The 23,176-nt window shown below is 43.4% G+C and overlaps 1 protein-coding gene across 1 annotated transcript in view; it reads right to left on the bottom strand.

Annotated features, from left to right (window-relative positions):
* Positions 1-6,291: 6,291 nt before the first annotated feature.
* CAVIN2 (caveolae associated protein 2) overlaps positions 6,292-23,176 on the bottom strand; it is a 33,037-nt gene continuing 16,152 nt past the window's right edge. Inside the window, exon 2 of the mRNA XM_061608183.1 lies at positions 6,292-11,015. Within this exon, the coding sequence (XP_061464167.1) occupies positions 10,224-11,015 (792 nt within the window). The 3' untranslated portion in view covers positions 6,292-10,223. The remainder of the gene's footprint in view (positions 11,016-23,176) is intronic.

The following is a 23,176-nucleotide window of genomic DNA, read 5'->3' as shown; positions in this document are numbered from 1 at the left end:
ACAGTGCCCAGCCAAATGTTTTCAAAAAGCCAACAAGCACGGCAGGCACAAGAGCCAAGAGTTTGTTCCCGCATCTGCTCTTCCAGAGGTGTACTCTGCCTTTGAACAACCTCCCTTCCATTTTCAAGCCAGGGGATTAGGAAGCGGAGAGGTGAAACGTAAGCAGCGTTTGTAGCGGCATTAGTGAATATAGCCAATGCAATCTTCCATGCCCTTAAAGACGCATTGTGACCAGAAAATTGGTTTTTAAAAATGACACCTTCCCATCTCACACTTCCCTTCTTTCGGCCAGGTCACAGGTCTAAAATGAAGTTTCTGTAAGTATCAAAAACCTGAATCAACATTTTTTTTAGAGGGGGGGGGGACCCATTTGGCCTCTTCCCTTCAATGTAATTAAATTACCATGAGCAAAAGCACTGGGAATGAGAAACACATTTCAAATGTCGCCAGTGATGCAAGAGATGGAGCAGAATAAAGCTTGCATTTCCCAACAGTGTCTGCTGTGCTTTGCTGACAAAACGAAACCTTTTTATTCCGTCAATGAACTGAACATAAAGGATTAGGGAGGTGTAGCACAGTGATGACCATCCAGAGTTCTTGCCCAGATCTCCATGCTACTGGCTAGTGTGAGCTACTTTATAGAGCCCCAGTCAATGACTTTATAGGCCCACAGTCAACGGAAAATGTATGCTGTTGCTGGAAGCTCTGTCCCTGACACCAATGGGTTTAGAATGAAATGGTCACGTTCTGAGGGCACACACAGGTTAAGACAAGATTTGTTCACTGGGGGCATTTTTCTTACACTATATTCATACTCCTTATTTATTTATTTATTGCATGCCTTGTAAAATCTGTAGTTTCCATTTAATATCATATTTTGCCCTCTGCTTGCTTGTATCCAGGGCTTGCTTGTATTCAGCGCAGACTGCAGGAACATGGTCTGAAGGCACATGAGACCAGCACTCTGCTGAAGCTAAGCAGGGTCAGGTCTGGTCAGTGCCTGGATGGGAGACCACCTGGGAACCATATGTAAGCCGCCTTGGGTTTCTATGATGAAAAGAAAGGCGGGGTATAAACCCTCAAGATTTGAATAACTTTCGCCCAGTCTCAAATGTGCCATTCTTAGGCAAGGCAGTTGAGCGGGTGGTGGCTAAACAGCTGCAAGCACACTTGGAAGAAGCGGATTATCTGGATCCATTTCAGTCAGGCTTCAGACTGGGACATGGGACTGAAACAGCCTTAGTCGCCTTGGTAGATGATATGAGAAGGGCATGGGATAGAGGCGAATGCACCTTCCTTGTCCTCCTCGATCTCTCAGCGGCTTTTAATACCGTTGACCACGCTATCCTCTTGGACCGCCTGCAGAGGTTAGGTATTGGGGGCACTGTATTGCAGTGGTTCCATTCCTTCCTCTCTGGGAGATACCAAAGAGTAGCACTGGAGGAGGAGGTTTTAGATCCCTGGCCCCTCACTTGTGGGGTGCCACAGGGTTCTATCCTTTCTCCAATGCTTTTTAACATCTATATAAAGCCGCTGGGAGCAATCATCAGGAGATTTGGGCTGCAGTGTCATCAGTATGCGGATGACACACAGCTCTATCTCTCATTTAAATCTTCACCAAGGTTGGCTGTGGAAACCATGTCCAAGTGTCTGGAGTCGGTGAGTGGCTGGATGGGAAGGAATAAGCTGAAGCTGAATCCTGACAAAACCAAAGTGCTGTTTGTGGGAGACAAGGGAAGGGTGGGAGATATAGACCTGGTGCTTAATGGGGTACGACTGCCCCTGAAAGGCCAGGTCCATAGCCTGGGGGTCATTCTTGACTCCCAGCTGTCCATGGAGGCTCAAGTGTCGGCTGTGAGCCGGGCAGCTCTGTATCAACTTCATCTGATACGGAGGCTACGCCCCTACCCAATCATCTGCTCCCACCGGTGGTGCATGCCCTGATCACCACTCGCCTAGACTACTGTAATGCGCTCTATGTGGGGTTACCCTTGAAAATGGTTCGGAAGTTACAGCTGGTACAGAATGCAGCGGCACGTCTGATTGCAGGCAGCAGCCGTAGAGATCACATCACTCCTGTGCTGAAGGAGTTGCATTGGTTACCGGTTGTGTACCGAGCCCAATTTAAGGTGTTGGTCTTAACCTTTAAAACCCTATACGGTTGTGGCCCAGCTTATCTGAAGGAGCACCTCCAGCATCGACAGGGATGCCGCTCAACAAGATCAGCCTCAGAAGACCTTCTCTGGATCCCACCAGTCAAAACAGCTAGACTGGTGAGGACTCGAGAGAGGGCCTTCTCAATTATGGCCCCCACCCTATGGAATTTTCTCCCAAATGATCTACACCATGCCCCGTCTATAATGAGCTTCCGTCGGACCCTGAAGACCTGGTTTTTTAGGCAGGCTTTTGGGACGGATTAGTTTTTACTGTTTTTTAAATTTTTAACAGTTTATGTACTGTTTTATCTTGTACGTCGCCCAGAGTGGCTGGACAGCCAGCCAGATGGGCGACTAACAAATTTAATAATAAATAAATTTAATAATAATAATAAATAAATAAATAATAAATAAAAGTATTTCACAGTACCACCATCACTCTTTATCAAAATGCCCTTTAGAACTTATCACAATGCCCTTTAGCTGTAAACAACCATTTAAGCCTTCGTCACCTCTGTGCCCACTTTTATTTGAATGGTTACATTTCTTGTGATGATGATGATGATGTAGTGGTGTACACAAATCTTCATAGTTGCTTGAACATTTCCCCCAGATGTCCTCCCCATCTGTTATATATTTATCAGTGTATAAAAGGGGCATAGTTCTGGTGATGCATTAATTTGATGCGGCTGCAACAGGAACCTAAGAAAAGCGCTGCTAGATTAGATCTAAGGCCCATCCTGTTCTCATAGCAGCCAACTAAATGCCTATGGGAAGTCTGCAAGCAGGGCCTGAGTGCAACAGCAGTCTTCCCCACTTGTGTCCCCGCGCAACTTTCTCAGAGGCATGGCACAGGCTACTGGCAAAAGTACTCAGCTATCATGACCAGGAGCCATTGATAGCTTTATCCTCCATGATAAGAACACACCACAAACACTCATCCACTCACCCATCAGCTGCCAATCTCATTCCAAAAATGAATGAGCCTTCCCTATGCTTGACCTGTGTGCGTGTGTGTGTTATGTGCCTTCAAGTTGATAACTTAGGGTGACCCTATGAATCAATGTCCTCCAAGAGCATTTGTCATGAACCACCCTGTTTAGATCTTGTAACTTCCGGTCTGTGGCTTCCTTTATGGAATCAATCCATCTCTTGTTTGGCCTTCCTCTTTTTCTATTCCCTTGTTTTTCCCAGCATCATTGTCTTTTCTAGTGAATCAGGTCTTCTCATGATGTGTCCAAAGTATGATAACCTCAGTTTCATCATTTTAGCTTCTAGTGACAGTTCTGGTTTAATTTTTTCCAACACCCAATCATTTGTCTTTTTCGCAGTCCATGGTATGCACAAAGCTCTCCTCCAACACCACATTTCAAATGAGTTGATTCTCCTCTTACCTACTTTTTTCACTGTCCAACTTTCACATCCATACATAGAGATCGGCAATACCATGGTCTGAATGATCCTGACTTTGGTGTTCAGTGATACATCTTTGATGCTTGAACTGAGTGTTTTTTTTAACTGCTCTGTTATTACAAAACAAAAACACCCAGTGCCTGAGAAGAACTAGTAAAATATTTCTGTGTGTACGTGGAAGCGTGGGTTCCCTATAAATCTGCCATAGCTGGGCAAGGCTGGAGTCTTATATTAAGGCGAGAGAGAAGTGGGGACACAAGAATGTGCAGGAAAGTATTGCTACCTCTCTGTTGATGTTTTATTTCAGAGGTGGGGAACCTCAAGCCTGGGGTCCAAACGCAGCCTCCCTATCTTGCCCGTGGGACTTGCCCCAAATTCCCCCTTGCCAACCCTGCTTCACACCCTCCTTGAGTGTTTTCGTCTGGCTGGAATGTGTCCTTCAACTCTGATCATGCCTCATTTGCCTGAATGGAGGAGAGAGGGGGGTGGAGTGTGAGCGTGCGTAGAAACCAGCATACAAAAGTAACACTTGCATTGAACTCTGTGGCCGCTTTTGCCTCTGGCCCTTCCCACCATTGGCATGCGGTCTTCAAAAGGTTGTGCAGAACCTTGTGCAGAAGGGAACGTGATCCTCAGGCTGAAAAAGGTTCCCTGCCTGTTTTTAAAACTGAATAATTCTGTTTTTAAAAAGCACACTCTAACAATTGTTTTGGGCCTCGGGCCATAGAGACCGACTTGTCTACCTTATATATGTTTTACTTCCACATTGCCAGGGCTTTTTTTTTTTGGTGTGACAGTACCCACCGGTATGACAGCCCGGCAGCCCTTTTGTTGCAGTTCCTAGCAGGCATTCTGTGCTGGCACCCACAGCACTTTTATCAAGGTAAGAGTACCAGCACCTCATTGTTTACAAAAAACAAAACTGCACATTGTTGTTTATTTTTAAACACATAAAACCTGGCAACCCTTACCTTTCAACGGCAACGGCAAGATTTTCTATTCTCGAGACACAAGCATCTGAGAAGAGCCTGCGAAAACAGGCCTGTTGACCATTTCTTCCATAGTGGCATTGTTTGACTTAAAGCTTGCAAGAGCATAAACAATACAGATGGAGCTGAGACTGAAATGCAAACATGATGTTCAATTCCCTAGCAAGTGTTAAAGGGCTGCAGGACGTTGACAGCAATCCCATGAAGGTTAAACATTCATGCTTTGGCCTGTCAGTAAAATTAAGTCTTCTAAAGACTATGTGGCACTCTGCATGACACCAGTGTATCTGCACAAATAAACAGAACATCCGCTGCAACATGTTTCTGCTTGTAGATCTCTTTAAAAAGTACCGTATTAAAAAGTCTAGCGCAATACAATATAAAAAATGCAGATGGAACTATGACGCGCATTAGGGCTGGCAAGGTGATCCCTAGAACTACGCTTGAAACATGGTGCTCCGATTTCTTAAAGACGATGTGTTTCCTTTCTTTTTCCTTCAATCAAAACAGAAGATAGACAAATGGGGCAGAAGTCCCAGTCCATTGATAGGTGCATGCTACTGTGGGGTTCAGAGCTTGGAAAAGTTACTTTTTTGAACTACAACTCCCAACAGCCCCAGCCAGCATGCGCTGGCAGGGGCTGATGGGGGTTGTTGTTCAAAAAAGTAACTTTTCCAAGCTCTGGGTTAACTGCAGCTATAGGTGAATGTGTAACATGGAGCTCAAGCTGACATGTTTTGTGTGTCCCCTTCCTCCCATTTTATCCTCAAAACCCTGTGAGGTACATTAGGCTAAGAGATAGTGACTAGCTAGCCCAAGTGAGCTTCACGAATGACTAGGGCTTTGAATGTGGGTCTTCCTGACCCTAGTCAGACACTAACTCCTATGCCGCACTAGCTCTCATCTAGATTTTTTCTTTCAAAGAAAAGGAACTGGGGGGGGGATTTTAAGCAAAGGAGAAGCGGGAGGAATGAGAGGGCTTCATGCTTTTCTACTTGTTCCCCCCTTTTTTTGCCCCATGGGGTTCAACAGTTGGGTGAAAACATGCATTTTGAACTTAATGGTGAGAAAAGCCACTAGAGGTGAGATCTTGGGCAGAGAAATAGCAGATGAGGAAAGTGTTAAGCAACCCTCTCTCTCTCCCCTCCCCAAGCCACTTCTCTGCTCAAAATCCTCCCTCTGAAGTTTCTTTAAAAAAAAGAAAAAAGCTCTGGGGTTTTCATTTCATGCATTCGCCCATAACACACACTTAGCCTTGCAGTCACATGCAACACGTCAACCAGAAGCGGATTTGCATCTCTATCAGCATCAAAAGTGACATCCAGCTAGGGATGAGCACTGCCGTGTGGATGGGGAGGCACTTCCAGATATGCATGAGCAGTTGCACACACAGAAGCCTGTTTCTGTGCATCAATCTCCTTCGCTGAACAGAGCTAAGCAGAGATGTTAATTGCCTCTTTGTATTTAAAGTGTAGGGTGTTTTTTTTTAAGTGCAAATAGCATCCAGGACAAGGTTGCTAACAGTCACCGTTCAATGGAGGAGAAATATAACCCTTTCCTCACCTGCTGCAATCCTGAAGAAAATCTCTCAGTTGAAGATGCCATTTGCATTGGGATGAAATCCTCCCTCCCCGTTGATACCATTTAACACAATGTCGAGTTTGGCCCTGAGAATCACATCTTGAATGATTTGTTTGCCAAGATCTACAATAACTTTGTCAGACAAATGTAACTTAATGCAATTTGATTTTTATTTACTTGATCTCATTTGTAGTTAGTAACAGGCATAGTTGTTAATTCAAAATAAGATGAATCTGTGTGGATAATATCACAGTTGTTTCTACTGATTGCAACTCTCTCATATTATTTTTTTAAAAAACGTTTAGCCCTCAATAGTTCTGCTCAGAAATAAGCTCTGATTAAACATCCAGTGACACCTAAAAATGACTGCATGAAGCTCTCCAAATGGAATAGCTCACTGTCATCAAGATATTTTCTTAGAAGACTTCTTTAATTTGCAGTTCTAAATAATATCTTGGAATAAAGCAAGGCTTTAGTGCAATATTATGCAAAAGCAAGTTTATCAGTATTAAAGGGCGGGAAGAAAGAATGTATACAAAATAAAATTGCCAGGCACTTGTAGGTTTGCTGCTAGTTTACATTTGTGACTGTAAAGTAGGATGGAGGTTTTGAGGAGGAAACACAGAAGGAATGCAGTTTCATTTCTGAACATGTCCAGATTTTGGTTGAAACGTATATTTGCAGAAAATTCAGAAGCTGTATCATTGTGAAGTCCAGTACATATTTCAAGAAGCAAAAGATAATGGAAGGAACCCCCACAGTTGTTTAATGGAAGCTCTGCAGGTCCAAAGTCCCACTGGAATGAAACAGAACTGTGCATGCTTCTACACTGGGCCTGAACAGAAAAAATTCCTGGTTGGTTGTGTTCATTGCCATTATATCTCATGTCACACAATAAAACACACACTAGTGACATCGCTAGCTGAAAAAGCAAACATTCTGTCCACTTTATAAATTGTCTGTACATTTCCATCTGAAGACAAATCCTACACATTACAGTGAATGTTCAACATGTGAAAACTGTCAAAAATGACAAGGACATGTTGATAATCCCATATGCATCTGGTTAACGTCCAAAAACATGGACAGCATCCAAATTCACTTGACTATCACTTGATAGTCGCTATCAGCATTCACCAGGTTACTTCATGCTGTTGGGCATTCATCACATGTGTGAAGGTCATCATTTCTCCACGTTTTCCAACAATCTGCACATTTTGGACATTGGCCAATGCAGTTATGCAAACTCAAGTCCCATGGAAATCAATGGATTAACTTCCATGTCACTTTCTGCTGAACTGTGGCCATTTTATATATATTCATATATTCAGAATACCCTTGTTTGTGATCTTTTGCAGGTGCAGAATGAAAATATCTTTCCAGAATGGTTCACTTGTACGACATAAGTGTCATTCATTAGTCTAGCAGAATCTTAATATCCTCTATTTTTCTTTGTATATTCTCTTTACATTTATCAGTTTACATTGCAACATGGCAAGCTGACCCTCTCTTTGCACTTATAAATACAGTAGTTGGGTCCATATATAATTGAATCTGTTTCACAATCTATTTACACAAACTGCTTCAGTTACAGTATCTCTCTCCCTTTTGCCATTTCAACATTGTAGATTTTATGAAGCAAATACCATTTCTCTCTTAAAATAAACCAAAATAAAATATATGTGTGTATATACATTATTTAACTGAATCAGCATACTTTGAATAAAATTAAACTAGAGAGCAAATGCAGACAGTGCCAAGCTTACACATACAACCAGCTTGTTGGCACGCCTCCTGCTTATCACCAGTTCCAACATTGCCCTCGAGGGCAGCTCTCCTGTGGGGAAGGGGCAGCGTGAACAAAATTTGATGAGTACACCTTCAGCTTGCCCTGGACAGCATCCCTCCCCTCATTCTAAATATTCCAAAGGAATCCAGACATACAAGAATGAGATCTTCCCACTGTACTTTACTCTGGGTGGTTTATCCTAAGTCAACCTAAAGCAAGGGTGGAAAACCTCACGCCTAGGGGCCAAATGCAACCATCCAGGCCCCTGGAACTCTCCTCAGGCCACACCTCTCACTGGCCTTACTTCACACTCCCCTCAAGTGTTTTTGCCTGGCTGAAATGTGTCCTTCCATTCTGATCATGCCTTTTGCTTGCCTGGAAGGAGGAGGGAGAAGGGTGGATGGGTGTGTGTAGAAACAAGGTTACTGGGCAAAAGGTAAAATTTACATTAGTTGCTCCTCCCGCCTTTGCCTCTGGCCCTACCCACCACTGGCACATGGCCCTCAGAAGGTTGCTGAGCAAGATTCCCCCACCCCTACCTTACAGCAAGGAGTGGTATTTGGTGTCAAGAGTAGACTCACTGAAATTAATAGTCATGACTAACTTTATTTGTTCATTCATTTCAGTGGGTGTACTCTGAGTAGGATTTGGTTGAATACACCCTGAGACATGCATCTTACAGGTGTCCATGGGTTTATGTGCAAAAATGGGTCTTATCAGCCCAATTCCCATGGACAACCATGCCAAGGTATCATTTCCATATGGTGGGACCTATGGAATAAACATTAATCCATCTGGCCCTCAGGAAACCATCCCCCATTAAGTTCCACTAATACAGGGCTGCAGTCTTACATACACTTACCTGGGAGTAAGCCCTACTGAATTCAACAGGACTTACTTCTGAGTAGACATGTATAGGCTTGCACTGTAGTTCTAGTAATGCTACTTCCTTTTCTTTTTTTTATAAGGAAAAATCCCTCCTCCTGAGCAGAATGGAGGTGGATAAAATAAAATGGTCAAGAATAATAAAGCCCAAAGACAACTAATATGGTGCCAAAACCAAGCACACAACCCAATAATCTAACTGCTCTGTCTCAGTAGTTACTGACTACTGAAGCAGCTGAGATCCAATTCTCGTATTACTTTTTGATGTGTCAAAGCCACCACATAGCAATCTTCTTTACCACATCGACTTTGCTTGGTAAAACATGCCCTTTCAATGCACCCACGTGTACTGAGAGAGCTGTATAACAAATGTGCGATGGGGTGAGCCCTAGCTTCCAAAGACTCAACTCACTCCGGCATAATCAGGGCCCAGTGGAGGCTGGTGTGTCAGTGGGGCAGTGAATCCACCCCAGATTTTAGTCTGAACTTTCAAGATGTCCAAGATTCGAAAACTAAATCCCAGAGGGGATTCACTGGCCCACTGACAATGAAGCCACCAGCTCTTAATCATGCGAGGTTAACACTAAAAAAAAGTGTGCCACATTGTGGTAGCCTTACCGCATCAAATAGTAACATGAAGGAAACAAGTTTAAGTACTTTATAGGGAGGGAAAATAGGTTCAAACCGCTTGAAAAAACGTACAGAGAGGGAAAAGCCCACAGGAAGCTGCCTTATACTGAGTCAGATCACTGGTCCAACTATTCAGTATTTTAACACAAGAGGTGGCTAACTCTCCATTCAGGGGCCTAAACTGCCCTCCCAAACCCATCTTTCTGGTCCCTAACTGATTTTGGCAGCAGCAGCAGCAAAAAGATAAAAAACATTAAAGTAGGCACACGGCTGGGATGGGTGGAAAAACAAATTGCCCCCTACCTGGTCATCCAGTCAATCATTGGATGAATGGAGAGGGAGCACTAACCCCCTCTCAGCTGACCTGCACAGAGGAGGGGAGGCTGTGTGCCTGTATGTCTGCTTGTTATTTGTGCTATGTATGCGAGAGAGAGAGTGTGAAAGAATGTGGGATGGCCATAGCCACATCTGGCTACACCTGCCACTGACATCAACTGCAGCAATTTGTGAATGATAAAAAAGTGGGGAAGGTGGGTGTGTCAGGGTTGCCTTTGAAATGCAGCACAGTAGCATTTTTTACCTCAGGATCAGACCTCATCCTCCCCCCCCCGAATTCTAATGGCATGAAATGAGCCTTTTGTGGAAATCTAAGTTTTCAAAAAAACAACTACTCCACCTTAAATTACTGTTGCCCCATGTTTATTGTGTAACAAGTGTATACCCTGGTTTACTCATGTAATGAAAGAAAATCTATTCAGAAACATAACGGGTTCAAACCATTTATGCAGTTTGGTCAACATGGAGGACAGCTGCCCGGCTCGATTCTTCATCGGAGTGTTCTATTTCCCCGTTGGTCGGTTTGTTCCTTCCATCATAGAGTTCCTGTCTGATTTCTAGTGAAGCCCTATAGTCATCACCTTCTTCAACAATTGCAAGCTCAATGTTGTTGTTGACCGCCATTTCTCCGTCACTTCCGGTTTCTTTTTCCAGGGAGTCAGCAAAGGCTTTTCCTTCTTCAGCCAGAGAAGTGGGAGAGGCCAGGTCTGGGTGAATCTCCGTGAAGGAGGTCTCCTCGTCATTCACTGTGTGCTCGCCGGCAATAGCCAATGTCGGCTTGTCTTCTATTTCTGTGGAAGTGTCACCATCACGAACTTTCTTCACATTGAATGTAAGGGGAGAGACTTTGAAAGATGAACTTTTTGAGGAGGAGGACTTCTGGTGGTTAGGGGTCAGAGACTTCTTAATCTTCTCCCTCCGCTCAGCAGAGACAATCTTGGTGCTGAACTTGTTCATCTTCTTTTCAATATTTTGGCGGGAAAATGCTTTCTTCAGGCTGTCCACCTTCTTGAGGCTTGACCTCTTGATTTTCTCGGCTCTTGACTCCTCTATTTTCTCATCCATGCTGTCATCTGCACCATCTTCCTCATGGGGCGCTTCATCTTCCGATGAGAGCTCCACCGTGTGCATGGTTTCTTCCAAAGTTTTGTTCTCATCAACAGGCTCTTCCTTCCCATCGGTAATACTGGGAACAGGCTCTTTCACAAACACACTGGCAGGGATTTCGTTTTCTTCCTGTAAAGAGCGGACATGTGTTTATTCAGTGTTCACATGACACAGACTTGATAAACAAGGCAGAGCCCTGAAAAACACAAATATTTTTCTTTCAAATAATGAGGCAAAGGAAGTTAATTTTTTGTTTGTTTGTTGGCACAGTATATTTAACCAGTAATCACTTACTCCCCGGGGAATTGTTCTGTTATGTAGTGTAAGAGTAATAGGTTTAGGAGCTGTCAACTACATTGTAATAGTAGTCCTGTCAGTCCACATTTAGGCCAGTATAGATGTAACCTTGCCAACTTCTTAATGTACTTAGGAGCAGGATGCAGGATCATTTCCCATTTCCCGTTCTCAGACACACACCCTTGTGGAACGCAAATTCTCCCTGCTGGGTTGAACAGCATTAACTGCAAGTCAACAACACAACTGTGTTTAAGGCTAACCAGGGCACCTGCTTAACCAGCTTCACCTTTAAACTCTGGTTAAGCAATTGGCAGCAGTACATCTCATTAAGCATCCCTTCCTCCCAACCCAGGGGCAATGCAGATTGTTCTGGAATACTACATCTGCAATCTGTACTTCTTGACAGAGCTAAATTTCATGGATCTGGGAATTTCAGCAGGCAAAGCATGTGCTCTACCACTGAGCTGGGGTGCGCAATTTATAATGCATACATTCACCATAAAGCTTTACTTGTCGCAAAAAAACCCAAACAAGACATGGAATAGCAACAACATTTTTGTATGTGTAACAGGCCATAGCGGAAACCAGGGGAGGAAATTACATTTGAGCATTACAAATCAGACAGGTGCTCTGTCTGTCGTCTTTTGAAGACAGTTCTTTTCCAAAAAGCCTTTTAAGTGAAGATTTGTATGCCAGTCTGTATCTGTGTTGGACATGAAATTGTTTTTATGTATGTTTTTATTGTTACATCGCTTCAGGAGGTTATATGAGAATAAATGAAATAACTAAAAATAACAACAAAGAAATATCTGGATTGTAGGTGCCTGTTTGAATTTATACATAGAATTATTTTATTTATTTATTTATTTATTATTTCAATTTATATACCGCCCTTAGCAGAATAGCTCTCAGGGCAGTGAACAAACAAGATAAAATACAATATATCATAATAAAAATCATAAAAACATATACAAACAAACAACAAAAAACACTACAAAAACACAATACGACAAAAATTAAAAATACGGATTAAAAGATTAAAATGGTTAAGAAAATTAAAATGCCTGGGAGCATAAAAAGGTCTTTACCTGGCGCCGAAAAGATAAAAGTGTAGGCGCCAGGCGTACCTGTTCGGGGAGGCTGTTCCACAACTCAGGGGCCACCACAGAAAAGGCCCTAGATCTAGTAACCACCCTCCGGGCTTCCCGATGGGTTGGTACCCGGAGGAGGGCCTTAGATTCTGAACGAAGTGAACGGGTAGGTTCGTATCGAGAGAGGCGTTCCACAAGGTATTGAGGTCCCACGCCGTGTAAGGCTTTATAGGTAAGAACCAGCACCTTGAATCTCGCCCGGAAGCAAATAGGAAGCCAGTGCAGACGCGCCAAGACAGGTGTTATATGCGAAGACCGACTGGTCCTCATCAGTAGTCTGGCAGCTGCGTTCTGCACCAGCTGAAGCTTCCGAATTGTCTTCAGGGACAGCCCTACGTACAGCGCATTACAGTAATCCAATCTTGAAGTTACCAGAGCGTGAACAACGGAGGCGAGGTCGTCCCTGTCCAGATAGGGGCGTAGTTGGGCTACCAGACGAAGATGGTAAAACGCATTCCGTGCCACCGAGGCCACTTGGGCCTCGAGAGACAGGGAAGAGTCGAGAAGAACCCCCAAACTACATACCTGTTCCTTCAGGGGGAGTGTAACCCCATCCAGAACAGGGTTAACATCCACCATCTGAGCAGGGAAGGCATTCACCAACAATGTCTCGGTCTTGTCTGGATTGAGTCTCAGTTTATTAGGTCTCATCCAGTCCATTATCGCGGTCAGGCAACGGTTCAGCACATCAACAGACTCACCTGAAGAAGATGAAAAGGAGAAATAGAGCTGCGTGTCATCAGCATACTGATGGCAACGCACTCCAAAACTCCTGATGACTGCACCCAGCGGCTGCATGTAGATGTTGAAAAGCATGGGGGACAAAACCGACCCCTGAGGGACTCCGCAATGGAGAGTCCATGGTGTCGAGTGATGTTCCCCAAGCACTACGTTCTGGTGACGATCCGCGAAGTAGGAGCGGAACCACTGCCAAGCAGTGCCCCCTACACCCAACTCCGCGGGTCTCCTCAGAAGGATACCATGGTCGATGGTATCAAACGCCGCTGAGAGATCAAGGAGAATCAACAGAGTCACACTCCCCCTGTCCCTCTCCCGACACAGGTCATCATACAGGGCGACCAAGGCTGTTTCGGTGCCAAAACCGGGCCTGAAACCGGATTGAAACGGATCTAGATAATCGGTTTCATCCAAGAGCGCCTGGAGTTGGCTGGCAACCACCCGCTCCAAAACCTTGCCCAGAAAAGGGACATTCACCACCGGTCTATAGTTGTTTAAATTATCTGGGTCCAAGGAGGGTTTCTTTAAAAGAGGTCTCACTACTGCCTCCTTGAGGCTACCAGGGACCACTCCCTCCCTCAAGGAGGCATTAACCACCTCCTTGGCCCAACCGGTGCTTCCAGCCCTGCCAGCTTTCACTAGCCAAGATGGGCAAGGATCCAGAACAGACGTGGTCGCCCGAACCATTCCAAGCACCTTGTCCACTTCCTCGAGCTGCACCAACTGAAACTCATCCAATAAAGAAAGACAAGGCCGTGCTCTGGACACTTCAATGGATTCATCTGTCACAACATCAGAGTCAAGGTCCCTGCGGATACATGCAATCTTATCTTGAAAGTGTCCAGCAATTTCATTACAGGGGGTCTCAGATGTTTCCATAGTATCATGGGGGCCAGAGTGTAAGAGCCCTCGCACGACTTTAAAAAGCTCCGCTGGGCGGTTTAAAGATGATCTAATAGAGGCAGCAAAATAGAGCTTCTTTGCTGTCCTTACCGCTTTTGTATACAACTTATTGGTGGCACTTACCAAGGCATGATTGTATCCACTGGGAGTTTTCCTCCATCTGCACTCCAGCCTCCTCCTCTCATGCTTCATCGCTCTCAGCTCCGGGGTATACCACGGAGCTGTATGAGCTCTACAGCGAAGGGGGCGCGTGGGAGCGATCATGTCAATAGCCCGGGTCATTTCTGTATTCCACAGTGCGACCAGGGCCTCGACAGGAGCACCAGTCCTATCAGCCGGAAAATCTCCCAGAGCCCTCTGAAAACCTACAGGATCCATCCGGCTCCGGGAGCAGATCAACTTAATAGATCCTCCACCTTTGCAGAGGGAAAGAGCCACTGTAAGTCTAAATCTCAGCAAGCGGTGATCTGTCCATGACAATGGGGTAGATGAAAAACACCCCACCATCAGATCACCATCTCCATGTCCAGTGGCGAAGATCAAATCGAGAGTATGTCACGACACATGTGTTGGGCCAGTAGAAAATTGAGACAGCCCCATTGTTGTCATGGAGGCAATGAAGTCCTGAGCTGCGCCAGATAAGACAGCCTCGGCATGGACGTTGAAATCCCCCGGTACCAAAAGTCTAGGGGACCTCAAAAGGACCTCCGAGACTATCTCTGTCAGCTCAGCTAAGGAAGCTGTTGGGCAGCAAGGTGGACGGTACACCAACAGTATTCCTAGTCTGTCTCCCTGGCCCAACACAAGGTGGAGACATTCCAAACCAGTCGCCGTCTGGACAGGGTGCTTGGTGAGAGGAAAAGAACTCCTATAGACCACAGCGACCCCCCCTCCCCGGCCCTCAGATCTACCACAGTGCTGAACCAAATACCCGGGTGGGCAAAGCTGGGAAAGAGCAACTCCTCCCTGATCAGCCACCCAGGTCTCGGTTATACATGCCAGGTCGGCACCCTCCTCCAGAATTAAATCATGGACAAGTGAGGTTTTATTATGTACCGACCTGGCATTCAAAAGCAGCACTTGGAGATCCGAGAGCTGGCTGATAGGACAACCAACAATCCTGTGGATATGAGGAGAACCGGAACAAGGCACAGACACAATTTGTCTGGGACGAGTTCCCCTTACCTGGCCTGTTCTCCTCCTAACGCCATACCTCCCATTACCCGTCACTACGTTAATCAGGGCCCTACGTTAATTAAGGGGTGGGGTGAAAAAAAAATGCAGGACATAGCTTTTAGACAGGTCTATCTATAGCATTAACACTCTGTTTCCAATCATTGAAAGCCAGGAGGACTCAAAGTTAATTGAGGATAGTTATTTATAGCTGAGCAGAAAGACAATGTTGTAAGCAGGGCATGAGATCTAGCCTTGGGACATGTACATTCTTTTGTTAATTTTGTCACAGTTGTTACAATAACTGTATTTCATAAAGCCAGCGATTTTATGCCTTTTGTATCTAATGGTTTTTGTGTCCTTTCTCTGCTTTGTACTTTCAAGATATTAAAAAAAAAGGAGCAGGGGAATGTTCCGTGGCCACCATCTCCTTTGAATAATGTGAGATATCAAAACCACCCTTTAAACTATTTAGGTTGTATCTAACTAAGTCATTCTCAGTGTAGACCCATTGAAATAAATGAATTTGACTAACTTGTCCATTGATTTCAACAGGCTTACTCCGATTACGACTTAGTTCAAGCATGGGGAACCTTCCCCCCCCCACATGTTGCTGAACTACGACTCTCATCAGCCCCAGCAAGCATAGCCAATGGCCAGGGATGATGGGAACTGTAGTTCAGCAACATCTGGAGGGCCAAAAGTTCCCCACACCTAACTTAGTTGGGTACAACTCCAAGTAAAAACAATGAAAGCATTTCTAAACTCTAACAACGATGGCACCTTCACTGCAAGGCCTTATGAAATACACAAAACACCTTTAAAATCAAATATTGGAGAGGCTGTGATGACCTAGGTGCCATAAAATATTTATGGTGGATGTGTGGAATAATAAATAAATAAATATTAGTAGAAATACAAACTATCATTCACGTACACTTTATCTATCCTAGACTTTATTCAGTATTTTCACAGCAAACTTTTGTATATGGAATTGATTGGATAAGAACACCTTTTCAAAAGCAGCATGAATTAACCATAGGTAAGCTTTGGAAAAATGTCACATCCAATCATGGTATCCTTGACTCTGGGACTGAGGGCACTTCCAGGCTGTTACTATTTTCAGGTGGGATTCAACCACCTACCGGCAAATTCAGGCTCCATAATTATATTTGCTTGGGAGGTCTTGTGCAACACACCCACTTCGCCTAAACACCAGACTTTTTGCAATAAGGAAAGTGACAGAAAAATGCACTGGAATGTGTGGAATAACACTTGCTTTGACACAACATCATCGAACTTCCCGCAAACAAATCAGAAGGAATGTTCAACAAACAGGCTGTCTGCGGACACCCTGAATGGCTACTTTGTGTCTCTCTCTGTGTGTAAGATGCACACCAGAGCATGGTCTGAAGGCATCCAAGGCCACCACCTTGCTGAAGATGAGCAGCTTTGGGTCTGGGCAGTGCCCAAGACTGCCTGGGAACCACATGTACGTTTCTTTGGGTTTCATGACCAAAGAAAGGCAGAATATAAATTTAAGAGAATAAAGGTCTCACAAAACCAAAGTCACTCTCCCAGAACTGTGTATAGCACATATGTGTGGAACAAGATTCTTGTGCAACATAATATTCTGGGAGTCTTAATTCTGCCAATGTCACCAACAAATATAAGTATGCTTTTGATAACTTGTTAAAGCTTATGGCAATGACGCTTGTGTGTGTGTGTGTTTTTTTTAAATACTCCTTGTATTTATTATGACTTTTTTAAAAAAATCCAAATTAAGAAAAAGAAAGTGGTGCAATTCAAGTAGAAATTTATGACTGATAACCCTATTATCTGGGGCTTAAATCAGTTTTGCTTTAAATTGGTTCCTAAAACAAAAATAGAACCTACAGTGGCTGCAAATTCTTCCCCGCCTTAATAGCATTCACATGCAATACAAAAAAATGAAAGAGAGATCAAGTCTAGTGTACTTTTTGGCTTCACATACAGTGACCTTGCGAGTTACCTAAAGGACTCGGGCATGGGCCCATGTCACAAATTTGCATATGCTAATTATACGCGCAAATGTCGTGGAGAAATTAAGATGGTAGGTACTTGGGGAGTTGTCCAGCTTCTCTCTAAGCAAAAATTATTATTATTATTATTATTATTATTATTATTATTATTTTTAAAAAAGGTAGAAGAGAAGGAGATACAGGAACTAGCACATAAATCCAAGATTCAGGGCCCCTGAGCCACTTCCCAACAATGTCCCCGATCACATATGAGACCTGACCAAAGATATGGTTGATTTATTCTGAACTTTGATGGGCTGAACCTGATAGCTGTTTATTAAGAGGGACAAAAATTATTTTTCTCTCTCTACCACTTTTAGACACATGAAACCTACAATGGATTCCCAGGGACCTTGAGTGTTACATGATTTTTTTCTGAAATATTTTCTTAGAAGCAATTGCTTTCCAGGCGTATCTGCTTAGCTACTGTGAAAGAGAGGATGCTAGACTAGATGGACCGTTAGTCTGATCCAGCACTCAGAACTCAGCAGGGAGGATGGAGACAAAACCAGAATTAGTTGGTTCTGCCTGTCATTAGCTCCACCTACTGTTGGTCTCTCTGCCTTCCGCCCTACCAGTCCCAATGGGCACCAGCTACCACGGAATAAACTGTTCATGGAAATAGATACAAATAAAAGAGGAAAGAAAACCAACCAGTAGATGTTATAATAGCAGCCATTCTTCACAATGGTGGAATGGAATGCAGTGGGTAACGTTCGCAGCCAAGAAACTCCAGGAAAAGCAAATATTTCAGAAGGAATCTCCTCCAAACAAAGAGGTTATAGAGGCCCAAGTAAAGTTCTTCCTTCACAACTGTGTGCTTATAAAAATAACATAGTTCTACAGGGTACATCCCAGAAGTCTGCAATGAACTGGGCAAATGAACTTGGCACAGCTTTGGAGCTTAGAAAAACTATGCAATTTTGACAATATTTCTGAAGTCCTTTCTCTTCACTCTGTTGCCATTTGCAATATCTGCATGTTTCCATCTTCATAACTCACTGTTACATACATAGTTTATCATTTTGAACTGGATAATGCTCATGAGATAAGTTTGCCTTCATACTGTGAGGGAAGCGAGCGGAGGGGGGAGATGTCTTGAGACACAGAATGAGATAGGCAAGCTAAAATGTTGCAATTGTTTCAACTCTGTTCCCAGTGAGAAGCTGATTGCAAAACACTGCAGATATGATGTTTTTATTTGTCAGCTGTTGGTTAACAGACAGCGCAATCCCGTTGTCAAAATGGTTTCTTGGTAGAAAGGTTCTTGGCGAGGCTGCCCCACAGTTGAATCTCTGAATGCAGTGCGCAGATGCCATCTTGCACTCGGTTGAGCATTTTTCTTAAAAAAAGATAAATCCTGCTAACCTCACAGAAAATGCCAGACCACCACGTCAAGTATAAAAGAAACAATATAAGGCTCTGGTGTTTGTTTCACAATCTTTAAGGGAGCTCCTGTATTGTGAAATTTAAAAAATCCCATCACGTTCTATGAAGCATGGGAATTTTCTATCATCTGTTCCATGAAGTGACATCTTGGGAAACAAGCTTGTGGTTCAATTCTACCTTTAGTGGATAGAATAATGGTAAAAGTGGCTATAGGTACTATAGACACAGTGGGATGGGTCCAGACTTAGTCATATTTAAGAAAAGACCCATTGAAATCATGAATAATTAAGACTGGATCTAATCCATTTTTTTTACATTCAGTGAACCCTGTTCTATATCACAGTTCTTGCTGTAGAACCCCTGTACTTCTGCAATGGAATCTCAGTGCATTATGGGGGATTATGGGGATTCCGTTTTAGGGGGCATACTCAGTTAATGTGGTATTCTGTCCAGGTCTACCAGCTTGCACTGTAATTCCATGTGAGGTGAGTGTGTGCCCTAAAATATACATTGTTTTTATAGAATCTTGTCTACCATTGCTAGTCTTCTCATTGAGGAACCAAGACAAGCTTCCAAGGAACTTTAAGTTCACTTGGAATACACTGATCTAGGTGATATTATTAGCTGCAAAGTGATTTTAACTTCATTAGCGGGCCCCTAATGTAGTTACACTGGCACTGCTTACCACCCTTAATTTAAGAAAGCTAGAGCATGATTCAAGGACCTCTTATATCACTAGTGTCCTATGGATGACTTGGGTGTGTTTTTAATGAGATGCTTCATTTTCCAAGGTGCCGTTATTGAAGTACAAAATACCATAGCATATCACATCAGTGATGAAGGGCACATTCATGCAGAAATATTGGGCTATGCCCGACTCAGTCACATTCAGAGTAAAACCACTGAAATAAGCAGAGATGAATAACTTACATCCATTGATTTCAGTGGGTCTTCTCTGAGTATGACTTAGATATAATCTTGTGTCTCTTCCCTTTAAAATGCAAACAAGCAGGGGTTGGATCCTTTTCTGATCATTGTTAACATGTATTTTAAAAGGAAAAGCTGCAATTGATACATGAGGCTTGTATTTTCCGCAAAGGCATGCATACCAAACTATAAAGTGTATTGTTTAAAATGGCCTCAGCAGAAGTATACTGATTCAACTCTTAAGAAAGCATTTTATGCAATTCTTTTCATATTCATTCTTTAGCTGGGTATGATTATGGATGGGTATCCAGGGCAACTTTGGGGAGGAGTGTGATGTTCCTGTATTAGTGTATATATGGTAAGTGCTGTTTGGATAGGAGATACATGGTAAGTGGAATGAAAGAGGAGGGGGGAGTGAATGGGCAGTAGAATGCTGGATGATTGGCTGAGCGTTTGGATGGCTGGAGGATATAAATGGAAGGATGACAGTTGAATCTGGGTGGACGGTGGACGTTAGTGGATTGTTTTGGTGGGTTTGTGAGAGGAGATTGTGTGGAGAGTTGGTGCATGTGAGGAGAGTGTGGAGTTTGGATTAATACTAAGACCAGTACCTCAGGAATAGATGAAACCATATGCTTAAGTGCCTTTATAAAGAAATCTTGTTATCTTTGTTATTTAATAAATATATTTGGTTTACCAAAGGCCTGATCCTTGGCTGGGGTTTCACAGACAAGAAGGGAGGGTAAGGTAAATACCAAGGCTGAAGGGAAACTGTAACAAATGGTGGCAGCAGTGAAGGGGATAATATAACACCACAAGTATTCAGAGCAAACCAGAATTATATATAAAGTTCAAAGGGATTGGGGACAGCTTAAGCACTCAGTCACAGAGGTAACCTGATAGAGAGACTCAGGCAGAGTCTCTGGGACTACTGGTTATAGGACGTGACTGGTGGTGCTGCCTAGCAGGGGGATCTGTTCAGATCTGTGCTAGAGCGGGGAGAGAAACCATAAAAAAGGACAGTCCGGACTGGTGGAGTCCCTGGTGGTGCCTAGTGACAGGCAGTAACCACGAACAGGTGGGAACCTGACAGGAAGAGCCAGGGAAGGGCGTCACAAGGAGCATTTTGGGATTCATAGCATGCTTAAAGCCTGCAGCTTAATGTCTTGGGAACTCATGAAATCAAGGCAATGAAACAGTTTATGTCCAGTTCTGTTCTGTTTGCACATGACAAAGCTTCTCTCAATACCTTGCAGAATTAATCTGTGTTATGGCTAGCGAGGATTTGTTTCTACAATACAAATTATATTTCCTTACACGGCTAAAACTCCCTCTGACTTGATACCTGGCAGAGGACCAAACAGAACCTTTAAAATCTAGCAAGAGAATTGTAAATAAATAACATTTCACACAATGTGGTTAAATAATCTTGACACAGAGATTGTTTGAGAAGATCAATCGCTGCTCATTGGCAACTGATTTCTTTCTTCATTTAAAAATGTTATGTAGTAAACAGAAGTGCCTCCCAATAGCTTTATGGCAGGGGCTGGGAATCAGTAGCCCTCTGACAGTTGTTGGACTACAACTTTTATTTTATTTTTTATTTAATTTAATTTATATACCGCCCTAAGCCCAAGGGCTCTCTGGGCGGTGTACATAAAATAAAGCAATCAGGAATATATAAATACAATAAAACAATAAAACAACTCCCATCAGCTTGAGCAGCCAGCATGGCCAACAGGCAGGAATGATAGGAGTTGTAGTGTGGAAGCACAGGTTTCCCATCTCTGATCTGAGGCATCTAAAAATGCAAGAAGAGGTTTGCTCGACTGGGCCAAAGGCCATCTAGTCCAAAATCCTGGGATCTGTGACCGGACTGGGTTGATATGTCTGAATTCATTTACTGTGGCATAATTTCTAAAGGTCTCATAAGCTGTTTCATCCGTTTCTTAAAATGTTCTGCATGTTTGACCTCCTGACTTATTTTCTCAAAATTTCTGAGCTGGCAGGTGTTTCTTTTTATTCTTCTCCAAGCAGCATAAAATGCAAACAAATTTCTTGTGTTTTTCTCCCCTTCTGGCTCTTTCCACTTTCAGATCAAATATTTACTAACTGCCATGTCTGAAATGGCATTGAATATCAAATTCACTGACCCCTAGCTCTAATTTAATGGGATTTTCTGCTCCTCACATACTATTAAACTGAACTTTAAAAAAAAAAACTGCTGGTATTTCCCCATTTTGGAACGCAACCCAAATTTGTCCATTTGCTGTGCCTCTGTAAAACATGATTAGCCAAATTATGTTTATTCTGAATGCAAAGTAGGCAAATATCATGCAGGTCATGTGGTTCCAACAAAGCAGAAGGGAACAATACCAAAGCTTAATAAGCCTTTGCAAACAGTCATTTGTGTGTTTTGTCGGGTTTTTTATGCCGCTTGCATTTATAAGAACTCCTGTGGCATATTAGAAAGAAATACAAAACACGAAAAGATACAGTAAATCTAAATGAGAGAAAACTTAATGGCAGGAGGAGGTAAAGAGTTTAAAAAGAAAACATTATTATATACTTTTTTTAAGTCTCAAACTGTGGCATGTGCCTTTTAGAGAATTGCACTCAACAAGCCATAAGAACATAAGAACAGCCCTGCTTGATGAGGCCAGCTCAATGGCTTTATAGGCCCCTTCCAACTCCACTATTCTATGACAAAAGACCCATCTAATCCAGCATCCTGTTCTCCCAATATCCAACCAGATGCCTACGGGAAGCCCACAAGCAGGATCTGGACACAACAGCACTCACTCTCCCTATTCCCAGCAACTGGCATACTGCCTCTGACGCTGGAGTTGGTACATAGCCACTGTGGCTAGCAGCCACTGATAGGCTTACCCTCCATAAATTTGTCTAACCCTCCTTTTAAAGCCATCCAAGATGGTGGCCACCATGACATCCTGAAATAGTGCTGTGTGAAGAAGTACAGGCATACCCCGCTTAAAGTAGCTTCACTTAAAGTAGCCTCGCTATAAAGTACATGCTCCATACTCCACCATACCCCGCTTAAAGTATGCGCACTTCGCAATAACGGACACTTTATTGGCACGACACCGCTGCCATCTAGTGGTGATTGCGTGCAGTACAAGTGAAGATAATTGCTTCACTCTAAGTACATTTTCACTTAAAGTACACTCTCCGGTCCCATTGCGTACGTTAAAGCGGGGTATGCCTGTACTTTCTTTTGTCGTTCCTGAACTCCCAAGCCAATGCCAGGAGCAGACTTTACAATGCAAGACTTAAATATTTATTGTTTTGTATCTCACCCTGTTGTAAGAGTTTAGTGGGGTTTATCGTGTGAGACAACATACACTTGACTGTCCCAAAAGCTTGCAATCTCAGTCAAGGCCATGCAATATGACCATCCACATTACTCTCACCATCCTTAAATCCTTTCTCATAAAAATGTCCTCAGCCATTTCCATTCCTGTATTTCTAGGTTATCCCAGCGGCATTCCGTCCAAGCTTACTCCCTCTTATCACACAGCCCTTACTCTGTAAAAGATAAAAAACTCATTGATCTACATACCATTAACCCACAGCATGGCCAGATCACTTTCATATTGGAGCTGCATACACTGGCTGCCTGTACATTTCTGTC

This window comes from Rhineura floridana, chromosome 2 (genome assembly GCF_030035675.1).
Source record: "Rhineura floridana isolate rRhiFlo1 chromosome 2, rRhiFlo1.hap2, whole genome shotgun sequence".
In the NCBI taxonomy this organism is placed as follows: Eukaryota; Metazoa; Chordata; class Lepidosauria; order Squamata; family Rhineuridae; genus Rhineura; species Rhineura floridana.
Note: the sequence above shows the minus strand (reverse complement) of the source record. Positions and strands in the feature narration are given on the sequence as shown.